Consider the following 12,648-nt stretch of genomic DNA (forward strand, 5'->3'; position numbering starts at 1 on the left):
TGACGGACACACAGAGCACAAACCATAAGTCCCCTCTGGTGAAACTGGTAGGGGACAAAAATACCTGCAAGTTTGTATATACACAGACGCAAAGTGGGGCCTATACCATTAACATCATGTTCCAAATAAACAATTTTATAATTACAGGTATTAACTACCATGCCTGATTTCACTTTTAAACCGTCTCAGAACATTACAGTTTAAAGAATATTATTTATTTTTAGACTTAAGCCTAAAAATCAGTTGGTAAATACATGGGCAGTTCTCTGTTCCATGCCCTAACCTGAACGTTCTGCAGGGCCAAGTTTTCCCGTAGTCCACCCCCATGAGCCTTGAACTTTGGTACGAGCTTCAAGGCTGCTGTGAATACACCCACCACTGCCGCCACTGCTGCATCTATGACAACAGCCAGGTGGAAGCTGCAAGAAGCCAGTATGTGTAAAAAAGGACATGTTTAGTTGAGTCCCACTCTGGGAAAGCCAGGCTCAATGCATGTTTGTAAAGGGTTACCCATATTAGCATGTGCCATTCCCACAGGGTAATCAGGGACTTCACTTCATTTTTTCGCTTTTATGGCATTGTTTATATATTAAGAAGTCCCTTGTAAACGGACATGCAGTCTAGGCTGAGAGTGTTGACCCCGATTAGCCTGCAAGAGGTATTAAACAAAATTCTTCAAAGCAAACCCTAGATACCCAACCTGCCAATCTGTTTGGCCAGCTCTGCAGCCCGTGACTTGGTTTCCTGAGAAGAGTTTTCTGATCCCATGTAGCACGTGATGAAGAGCCTCCCTACCAGCTCCCTGGGATCACTGGGGTAGTAGCTGGGGTCACTGACAGCACGCCGTACATCGGACAACACATGGGAATCTGGAGGAGAAAAACTCATAGGAACCTGGGGAAGGTATACAACTAACTCTTCAAGACTCGAGTATCCTGAAGATATTTGTCAATCAATGACAAAGGAAGTGTTATTTGTTTAGAAATAAAAAAGCAGACTGTTGCATATTTCCATTGTTTGAAACCTAGTTATGTACTACCTTCACTCCCTTACCTCCCTTTCCCTCTCTTTCCTCCATTTGGCTCTCTTACTTCTTTTTCTCTCTCTTACCTACCGTTCTCTCTCTTACCTCCCTTTCTCTTTCTGACCTACCTTTCTCTCTCTGACCTCCCTTTCTCTCTCTTACCTCCCTTGCTCTCCCTTACCTCCCTTTCTCACTCTCTTACCTCCCTTGTTCACCTCTTCACAGATAAGGTTACACATGGAGTAGACGATACAGGCAGTGCTAGAGCTGTCTATTCCACCACTCAGGGGCAGGAAGAAGCCGCCCTGTCCACTGCGACGCAGGTAGTCCCACAGCCAGATGGCAGGACCCAAACTGTAAATACACCAGTTAAATCTTTCAGTGCTGGAACCAAATTTCGAAGGCCTTTGCAAACAGTTTGGATCCAGATGAGACGCCACAGAACGTGGCGTCTCATCAGGATCCAAACTGTTTGCTATTCTGATAGTATTCTTTGAAAAAAATCGAAGAAAATGCTAATTTTAGAAATTCAGCAGAAGACATTTTAGCAGACAACAAATTTCCCAGCATGCAAAGGGTTAACCCTTTACCGCTCAGATACGCTTTACAACACATTAGTAGTCCCTTAGAAAATCTAATTAAAGACCTTTTTTCATGAGATAAGATTCAAATTTTGCTGGCTTGATTTCCAACCTTAAGATACTGATGGGCAGCAAACAGCATAAAACCTGAATAGCTTGCTTGTTACTCGCAGTTTGTTCTGGTTTAAAGCTAGTTGCATATAGCCATTTTCACTTTGCTTTTGATTGGGAAAGGTTAAAAGTTAACTACTTTAACCTAATAAAAATAATTTGCTACCAAAAATAACATTTTAACTAAGACACCCAATAGTCATCTATAGACATAGTCTGTTCAGTTATTTAATACTATGTTTTGTTTCTGCATTTGTTACGCAAGTTTAACATTTAATTTGTATGAGTATTTTTCTACAAGTCATTTTTTACCATAGAACAATACTCATGGTTATTCTTTTGCAATATCCTGAAGCATAAAAGTGATTCCTTCAGTGGTAAGTTTGATCAACCTGCCTAGCGAAGTGTACTGATGACATCTTCAATTGATAGCAATTCAAATATTAAAATGTTGAATACATATGAGCTGCGCTCAGTGAAAAGGGGGTTTAATGCACGAGCATAAAGTGTCATCCCAGATTAGCCTGTGCAATCCTCAAAGGCTAATCAATGACAACACTTTCCGCCTTAACCAGATTCTTGCTAAGAAGATATTTTCTCTGAACAAAAAATATCATTAAAGCGGAAAATGTCGTCCCTGATAAGCCTGTGTGAAGACGAAGAATGACAAATTGTTGCCAGGGCAGGCTGCTTTTTAGCCAAATTTGACCTTTGACCTCTAAGTGTGACCTCTAAAGTAGGCAGAACGGTCTACACAAATGTTGTCTTCTTATGGCTTTCATAAGTGGAGAATTTTTTAATGACATTATAAATGACAAAGTTACACTCCAGGAATGAAGTTTCAATCAAGCAATCATCTTTATAGCCAAATGTGACTTTTAGCTCTAAGTTTCACCTTGGCCTTTGAGGTAGGGGACAAGTTTACATGCCACATTTTGTCTTACAATCGATTGCATTTGTGTCAAGTTCTTTTAAAATCTTTTCATAATGGCAAAGTTATGACAGAGAATGTTAAAGCTGTTTTATGGAGAAAAAAAACAACCTTTAACCTCTTATTGTGACCTTGACCTTTGAAGTAGGGAGACAGTTTTTACATTGAACACGTCATCTTAAGATTAAGGACATTATTTCAAAATCGATCAATATTTGGGTAAAACAGGAAACTCTGCTCAAACATTCAAACAGACAGATTGACAGATACACAGTGTGGTTGCTACAAGAAGCCTTTAACGAAGAGGGGCATTATAATGTTTCAAATATACCTTATTTCTTCCTCTGCAGAGTGGAATTGATATTCAATAGGCTTTGACACTGGCAAGAAGTAGTCGTCTCCAGACAGAGCAAAGTCCACATGTATCCGTGGGAAAGCAGGGGCACGTGAGTTCTAAATGTAGAGTCACAGGTTATGAGACCTTCAAGACAGCTCAAATATCACAGACAAAGCGAACTACGGATGGTACATATACAGGCTTGCTCTCTGTTCCTTAATAACAAGCAATTTTTTGATTGGGAGTCAAAGCTATGTCTTATTCCGAATGTCATGAAATAAGACATTGTTACCTTGACTTTAGAACTCATGACCTAAAAAATAATAGGTGTCTTTCTTTTTTTTCTCAGTAATAATCAATCAGATTTGCATTATAAAAAGTCCCAGCGTTCTCTTTATTATCTACGACCAATCATCCAAACCAGCAACCAACTGACCTACTGACAAGAGCACATCTTTAAAGAGAGACATACATATTGGAAAAAAAAATGCTGGGATAGGCAAAGTCTTATAAATCTTATGTGATTGCAATTTAACATTTTATAAAACATTATCATTACAAACAGTAATGCGTTACAATTACCTGCTCACAGAAACTCCTGATAGCATTTCGATATGCCCTGATATCTTCAAGATCTATTGTCGCTACATTTACTGTCTGAAATAATAACAATATGCAAGTGTTATTGGCCATTTGGCAAAAATTATGTTTATGTAACTTTCTTTTTTAAATTCCTTCTTTTATTGGACATGAAGCTTATTATTGAGAGTTTATTTAGTATATTGTTTTACTCATCAAGATCATAGTTGATTTTATTGTATTTTTATTTATCTACATAACTATCTTAAAATATGTGAGCTGCACTTGCTTGAAATGTTTAAGTATATTTTGTTCAGAAACAGATTTGTACATATCTAAATTTTCAACAGCATACCAATTGTGAGGGCTGGGTGTGAAGCCCTTGTATATAACTAAAGCATGCCCAGTATATACAGTAGTTTAAACCCTTCCAACTACCATTTTGCAATTTCAATAAATGGCAACAGAGGTTCTGGGACCCATCTTAATAAACCACCTTAGACAAAATCTGCCTTATGATAATGTTTTGGAAGAAACATAAATGTAACAAAGTCCAATGGTAACTTAACATCAGCGATTGCATTAATTTTCTTTGCATCTTGCTCGTGCCTGTAAAAGAAACAAACATCATTTAAAACTATAATGTTCAGTTGTACAAGAACAAATTGCTGACGGATCTGTAATAACTGTGAACCCTACAACCCACCACGTCTTTCAATGTGAACTGTGGTCCCTGACAGACAATCTTGCCGTTGACAGCTATCATGGAGCAGCCATCATAAAACACCCTCTCCCCGTCACATCCCATCAGGTTGCAGAAGACATAGCAGCCGCCACACTACAAATAAATTTAATGTGCTAATGGTTTATAATAAAACTCTGTAAAAAAAATCATCCTGCACTATCTTTATATACATGTATAGACAAGAGCTGTCTCCATAGGATGACATATGCCCCCGATAAACGCTTTGATAGAAGTTATGAGCATTTTTCGAAACCTCAACGCAGTTTTTGAAACCTAAACGTGGAACCTCAGTTCAAGGTCAAGGTCAAAGAGGTCAATATTTGTGTGCGTATGGAAAGGCCTTGTCCATATACACATGCATACCAAACATGAAGGTTACATTCTGAATCGACATAGAAGTCATGAGAATTTTTCTAAACTTAAACGCAAAGTGTGACGGACGGACGGACAGATGGACAGTGCGATCACTATATGCCCTCTTTCAGGGGCATACAAATTTCTATAAGACATTCATGCCTTGTCTTCTGACCCCTTTGGGACAACATCTGTCCGTTTTGGCTTGGGGATATATTTGTGCCACACATAATGTTTTTCTAGTTGGTCTTACACTTATTCGAGAGCAAGTTTTTGTGAGTGTTTGTGAATCTATATGGTTATGTTACAAATTGATATAAATTGAGCAGTATGCCAATTTTTTTAACAAGTTTATTATTGACAATCTAACTATATCAGGGCCTGCCCTGCCATTTGCCAAATTATCAAATGGCTACATATGAAAACAAGAGCACCGCATAACAGGTGCCATGCTTGGCTGCGAAAGCTTGTCAGATTTTTTTTTTTTAGAGGTCAGTGACCTTTGACCTAGTGACCCAAAGGTGCATCTACATATGAAGTTTCAAAGTTGTAGGTGGAAGCACTTTGATTTTAGAGCCAATGTAAAGGTTTTAGCACAATGCCGGCGGACAGCTGACGGTGGACGACGAGCAGGCTATGACAATACCTCGGATTTTCTCCGAAAACAGCCTCACTAAAAATTGTCTCAATAAATTTCCATTTTGCTGTAATTTTTTCTTCATAAAACCCTGTAAAACAAATAAAATGGGAACAATTTCTGCATTCTGCCATAAATTTTGCTAAAGAAATGTTTTAGCCAACTGAACACTTTTACAGTCAGAAAACTAGACACATTTGTATGTCCATGATAACATTTTTCCACAAACCTTTTACCAAATATTAACCAATTTATGCCTAGCGTCTAAAAAAAGGCCTTGGCAAATAGCGTAGACCCAGATGAGACGCCGCATAATGCGGCGACTCATCAGGGTCTGCGCTGTTTGCTTAAAGGAATTTCTGTAAGAAATATCCTAAATATAGAAATAAATATACTAGACATCCTTAATTTTTAAAATAAATTGATCCAATTGAGAAGGATGGGAGAGTCAACTAGGCATAAATGGGTTAATTTTGAATTCTATCAAATATATACATGTACAATACAAATAACAACAGCTTTTGAATAAGTAATATTTAATAATCAATACACACACATGTTCATCAAATATAATTTCTGACTTTTTCAAGTTGTATTAGCGCCAAAAAGCAACTCAAATACTTTAGAAGGATGTACAGATGGGGGAACTATTAAAAATGGTCAACTATTAGGGGTCCAATCAAATCAGCCAGGCTGGACTATATTGACATAACTATTCGTTTAATAAGCCGACTTATCTGATGAAATATAGATTTCCTGTTGTGTTACTAGCTTGAAAAATTGCAAATAGCCAAAATGTAAAAAGTGGAAGTAACATAGATTAAAAGAAACAATAACATCAATATTTTACATAAATGACTGCCATAGTCTAACATGTTTTCTTTATAATTTTAATTTAATTTTCACTCAATAAAGCATGAGGCTCACAGTATTTTGTGTTGTTTGTACATAAAAGTCTCGAACCAATTAGCAAGTATACCAAAATCCTTCAAAGAACATTTATCATGTGCAGACGACTTTAGGGCAACAAATCTAAAGCTATTGAGCTTGAACGAACTCAGTAAACCAAGACATAGATCCATCCACCTTGTTTTGTGTTAGATTTGTCTTATTATTATGTAAATTTACTGGAGTATGCTACTGTCAATTTTAATTTTGGCAACATAAATAATTTATTTCCAAGTGACAAATGGTACATGTGTGTATAAGAATAAATTCATTGAACAAGTCCCAAGAGAAAATAAACATGAGTGTCGCTCTGGGAAAATTAAGGCTTAACTCTTTCAGTGCGGGAACCGAATTTTGAAGGACTTTGCAAACAGTTTGGATCCAGATGAGACGCCACAGAACGTGGCGTCTCATCAGGATCCAAACTGTTTGCTATTCTGATAGTATTCTGTGATTAAAATCGAGGAAAATGCTAATTTTAGAAATTCAGCAGACAACATTTTAGCAGACGACAAATTTCCCAGCATGCAAAGGGTTAATGCATGTGTGTATAAAGGATTGTCACGGATTAGCCTGGGAACTCCACACAGGCTTATATGGAAAAAGACTTTCTGCCTTGACTGGTTTTTTCGTTTAGAAAGACTTTCTTCCAACTACAAATTCCATAAAAGCAGAAAGTATAGTTCCTGATTAGCCTGCACAGACTTCAAAGCCTTATCCAGCAGGACAATACTTAACCCTTTCAGTGCGGGAACCGAATTTTGAAGGCCTTTGCGAACAGTTTGGATCCAGATGAGACGCCACAGAACTTGGCGTCTCATCAGGATCCAAACTGTTTGCTATTCTGATATTATTTTTAAAAAAATCGAAGAAAATGCTAATTTTAGAAATTAAGCAGACAACATTTTAGCAGATGACAAATTTCCCAGCATGCAAAGGGTTAAATTACACACATGCATTAAGCACTGTTTTCTAAGAGCACCACTCAAGTCCATTCAACTTACCTTCATGGTTGCAGACTTAACCAGGTCAACACGGACGTATGCTTTACGAAGCTCATGATGGCTACCACTGCCATTGGTGAATATCTCCACACCGTCTAGTGCCATGTCTATATGACGACTGCAATAACAATAAGCAAATTCGTTGAATTGATATCCCCCGCCAATATGCTTCTGGACACAAAAGTGTTATATTTGACACTCAGCTAAAAAAGCATTTTTTTAAGATACAAAGGGCCATAACTCCGTTATTAACAGATGGTGTACAATGCCATTTGGAGTGCATCATCCTCTTATCCATATATATACTCATACCAAGTTTCAATGAAATCCGATGAAGCACTTTCAAGACATGGCTCTGGACACAAAAGTGCCGGATGGACGGAAAGATGGACAGACGGAAGGACGGACAACGCCAAAACAATATCCCTCTGCCTATGGCGGGGGATGACAAAAAGCGCTATGGTTGTAGTGGGTAAAATAAACACTATACCAAATTATCAGGAAGTAATGAAAGTAGTAGGAAACATATACAATTTAAGATAATATTCAGTGGATAAAATGGTATTGATAACATCAAACTTTCTAACTTTTTCTGGGTTTTAAGGCAAAAAGTAATGTTTCTATATATAATTGCAATAGACAAAAAACACTAAAATTGGCAACACCATTTATACATCTACAAATTTACAAATTACCTACCTCTGGAGATTCCACATTTCTTCACATATCTCAGAACCAATGCAGGTGTCCAGAGTTGAAAGAACTGCATCACCAAACGGAACCTTCACCTGAAATTTACATAAAACAAGGGCTGTTTGTAAAACAAGCATGCCCCTCATATGGGCTGTCAGTTGTAGAGGAAGCCATTTTATGAATACGTTTTTTGTCACTGTGACCTTGACCTTTGATCTAGTGACCTGAAAATCAATAGGGGTCATCTGCGAGTCATAATCGATGTACCTATAAAGTTTCATGATCCTAGGCATAAGCGTTCTTGACATATCATCCGGAAACCATTTTTCTATTTCCAGTCACTGTGACCTTGATCTTTGACCTAGTGACCTCAAAATCAATAGGGGTCATCTGCGAGTCATGATCAATGTACCTTTGAAGTATCATGATCCTAGGCCTAAGCGTTCTTGAGTCATCATCCGGAAACCATCTGGTGGAGGGACATACGAACCGACATGTGTAAAACAATGTACCCCCTCTTCTTCGAAGGGGGGCATAAAAATAGTGTTATAGGAGGTAAATTCCACTTTGCCATCCAAAGACAATTATTCAAATCTCTGCAGAGAGAGTACTTTGTTTCCTCTCTCACAAAGTACACGAAGTACTGGTTCTACACTTGACACTTTGTGGTTTTAATGGGGTCTTTAATGAGTGGCTTAGCGTGTCAAAGTATACTTTGGCAAATTTGAAAGCCCAAGTCAAAGAATATTTTCAAAACATTAAACTTTGCAGTTATCATGGGCATACGAACAACCAAAATACAAACAAGAACTGCACCAAGACAGCCCACTTGAATATTTTTCTGCTCTGGTAATATTTTTTCATTTAACGTCAATGACCTGAGATAATACATATTTGAATTTCCAATTAAATAGCTGAATCAATTGCAAAGTATTTTAACTAACAAGAGCTGTCAGAGGACAGCGCGCTCAACTATTAGAGTGCTTGACAGTATAACGTAAGCCATGATGGGGAAATTGCTCATATTCAATAATTTATTAGACGATCTTTCAAAAATAAAAAAAAGGTCATGATGGTAAACAAGTATGCAAAATATGAAAGCAATATGTCAAGGGACATTGAAAATATTTGGGGTAGTACGCAAACTTTAACATTTGTACGCAAACGCCAACTGGAACGGACACGGGAATGGCAACGCCGACGCCGGGGTGAGTAGGATAGCTCCACTATATATATTTCATATATAATAGTCGAGCTAAAAAGTAAAAACCTTAATATTTCAACACAGGGATCATATTTTTTGGGGTTTTGTCGGTCCTAGACCGATTGGGGTCATGAAAGACCGATTGAAAATCCCAAACAGTCGGTCCCATTCTGTTTGCTAAAATTCCAATGTCATAAAATGGATTACACAGTGCACATGCTAACACACCCTATTTACATTCTTATCTAGATTAGGTGTAAAAAGGCGGACTATGACCCCAAGCGGCGAAGATTCGCGCGGTTGTGTATTAGTCATGCGTGAATAACCCCGTGTCAATATCAATCGATAATTTCAATGGCTTATACCTAGCACACTAATTAATCGGTCCGTAATGTGTACTCGTCCACGATAAAATGGTTGACAGTTACTTGGGAGATGAAAACCTCGATGTTATCCACGTGGACAATGTGCATTCATGCATGAAACAGTAAACTTTCATATAAACAAAGAAAAAAATCGGATATTCTGCAATAATGATGGGCGGACATGAAAGCACGCTCTGTGGGTTATGTTTTGTATGCAACGTTGTGGCAATGTTCGGTAATGGTTGCCAACGTTGTGACCTAAATATTACGTTGCAGCAACGTTCGCACAACGTTTGATGCCCACTGGGGCTCTGTCTGTCTGTCTGTCAGTCAGTCACACTTTTCTGGATCCTGCGATAACTATAAAAGTTATTAATATTTGTTCATGAAACTTGAAACATGGATAGATGGCCAAATGGACATTTTGCACGCCATTTCAATGTTTTATCCTACGTAAAAAATTCAGGTTGCTATGGCAACAAATAAAAAAATCTAACAATGGTGGAATTTCTGACAATGGTGGAGCAATAGTCTTGTTTTGTCATGCGTCTGTGTGTCAATTCCTGGAAGGATATATTTTATTAAGACTTTATAGACAAAACTACTTTGAACAAATGTTCTAAAAACTATGCAAAAGAGATATCTAAGACCATCATGTTCAAATTAGGCCATATGTAAGACATCATTTTCCTACAGGCTTTATTTTACAGATTTGGGATCATTGGATGAACATATAATGTTGATCCCTATATGTTTTCTCAGACTTCATAACACCATTTCAAAGTTTGAAGCTTATACATTGTAAATGATATTAAAAGTTTTAATTTAACAATTTGTATGGCCACATTAAATTCTTGTAATTTAATATTCGCCCTCTAAATACTGCAGAATGAAGATTTAATACCAAGTCATAAGCGCACACTTCAACCACTGCTTGAGAACAGTGAGTGTTCTTCTTAACAAGGAAGATTATAGACAGATGGTATATTGATAGTGAGAAGTGTTTGTTTTATTTGTATGATAGAACTTTTCAGGGCAATATCTCAGATAGGCTACACTATTTCAACATGACACTTCATGAATGTGTAGAAATTAATGGGAAAATGTGCAATGTACAATAACCATAACCCTGCACTTTTTTAAGAGTTATTGCCCTTTGTTGTGTTTGTATGATGTAACGTTTAAGGCTTTACATGTATCTTATATAGACTACAATATTTCAACATGAACTGTCATGGGTGTGTTTTTAATTCAACACACGAAAAAGATTTGTGTATAACAGAAACAGCCAATGATTTAATGTTGTTATCCAGAAGATATGTGTGGATTTTCCATAAAAAATCTGTAGTGAAAAGATAGAAAAATAGCTCACGCTGGGAATTGCAGGTAAGAGTTTAGACCCTGGGTAAGCGTCTATATTTAATGACCCTGAACTCATATGCAATGTTTTATGTGAATGCCTATTGTAAGTTGTGCAAAATACCTAGAGAAATCCCAGTACCTGCATAGTTATGTCCCTTATAAAACATCCAGAGTGATGCCCCATATCATACCTACAGAGTGATGTCCCCTATCATGCATACATAGTGATGTCCCATATCATACCTACAGAGTGATGTCCCCTACCATATATTCAGATTGATGTCCCCTATCATATCTCCAGAGTGATGTCCTCTATCATACCTACACAGCGATGTCCCCTTTCATACCTACAGGTTGATGTCCAATATCATACATACAGATTGATGTCCCCTATCATACCTACACAGTGATTTCCTCTATCATACCTCCAGTGGGATGTTTCCAATCATACCTCAAGAGTGATCTTCCCTATCGTACCTTAAGAGTGATGCCCCTTATCATACCACCAGAGGGATGTCCCCTATCATACCTGAAGGGTCATGTCACATATCGTACCTACAATGACCCTTATCATGCCTCCAGAGTGATGTCCTCTATCATGCCTCCAGAGTGATGTCCCCTATCATACCTCCAGAGTGATGTCCCCTATCATACCTCCAGAGTGATGTCCCCTGTCATACCTCATGAGTGATGTTCCCTATCATACCTACAAGGGTGATGCCCCCTATCATACCTACAGAGTGATTTCCCCTATCATACCTCTCGAGTGATGTCCCCCATCATACCTCCAGAGTGATGTCCTCTATTATACCTACAAGGGTGTCGGTGATGTCCCCTATCATACCTACAGAGTGATGTCCCTATCATACCTCAGAAGTGATGTCCCCTATCATACCTACAAGGTGGTGTCCCTTATCATACCTCCAGATTGATGACCCCTATCATACCTCCAGAGTGATGTCCTTATCATTCCAACAGATTGATATCCCCTATCATACCTGCAGAGTGATGTCCCCTATCATACCTGCAGGGTGATGTCCCCTATCATACCTGCAGGGTGATGACTCCTATCATTCATCAAGAGTGATTCCCCCTATCATACCTCCAGAGTGATGTCCCCTATCATACCTACAGAGTGATGTCCCCTGTCATACCTGTTGCGTAATGTCCCATATCATACCTCCAGAGTGATGTCCCCTATCATACCTGTTGCGTGATGTCCCCTATCATACCTGTTGCGTGATGTCCTGTATCATTCTAGGCAGGTAGTATTCCTCTGTCTGACGTTCCATCTTCCAGGATGTAAACCAGCGTGTCTCGCGATAGTTACAGTCATTACACAGGATCATCTTTGGGCGGATGAGAAGAATCTTTCTGAAAGAGACAATAAGTTAATATGAGCTGCATTTTTAGAAAACTTGGCCTGATTAGTGTTGTCCCAGATTAGACTGTGCCAAATGCACAGGTTTATCCTTGACCATATTTTATATGTTTTAACTTCAATCTGAAACTTTGTTTTAGGGCATAACCAATTTTAAGGGACAACAAACAAAAGGGGCCTTTTCACAGATTTTAGCATGTATTGAAGCTGGCATGTCATTAAATGCTTTATATTGATAAATTTAAACATTGGACCTAAAAATCTCCTTTAAAAAACAAAACGAGAATACAATTACAAGAGGGCCCAGATGGCCCTATTTCGCTCAATATCACATGAGAGGAGTCGGTTCATTCAATATTTACCAAACGTCAAACTTGACCTAGATATTGTCC

At 38.1% G+C, this 12,648-nt stretch overlaps 1 protein-coding gene across 1 annotated transcript in view; it reads right to left on the minus strand.

Annotated features, from left to right (window-relative positions):
• LOC127854246 (glutamine-dependent NAD(+) synthetase-like) overlaps window positions 1-12,648 on the minus strand; it is a 34,436-nt gene that overhangs the window by 13,443 nt on the left and 8,345 nt on the right. The window contains exons 5-13 of the mRNA XM_052389265.1: window positions 12,108-12,249; window positions 7,951-8,039; window positions 7,252-7,369; window positions 4,270-4,401; window positions 3,567-3,641; window positions 2,979-3,100; window positions 1,227-1,378; window positions 701-869; window positions 284-419 (exon numbers count right to left, since the gene is read on the minus strand). Of these exons, the coding sequence (XP_052245225.1) occupies window positions 284-419; window positions 701-869; window positions 1,227-1,378; window positions 2,979-3,100; window positions 3,567-3,641; window positions 4,270-4,401; window positions 7,252-7,369; window positions 7,951-8,039; window positions 12,108-12,249 (1,135 nt within the window). The remainder of the gene's footprint in view (window positions 1-283; window positions 420-700; window positions 870-1,226; window positions 1,379-2,978; window positions 3,101-3,566; window positions 3,642-4,269; window positions 4,402-7,251; window positions 7,370-7,950; window positions 8,040-12,107; window positions 12,250-12,648) is intronic.

Source organism: Dreissena polymorpha, chromosome 12 (assembly GCF_020536995.1).
Source record: "Dreissena polymorpha isolate Duluth1 chromosome 12, UMN_Dpol_1.0, whole genome shotgun sequence".
In the NCBI taxonomy this organism is placed as follows: Eukaryota; Metazoa; Mollusca; class Bivalvia; order Myida; family Dreissenidae; genus Dreissena; species Dreissena polymorpha.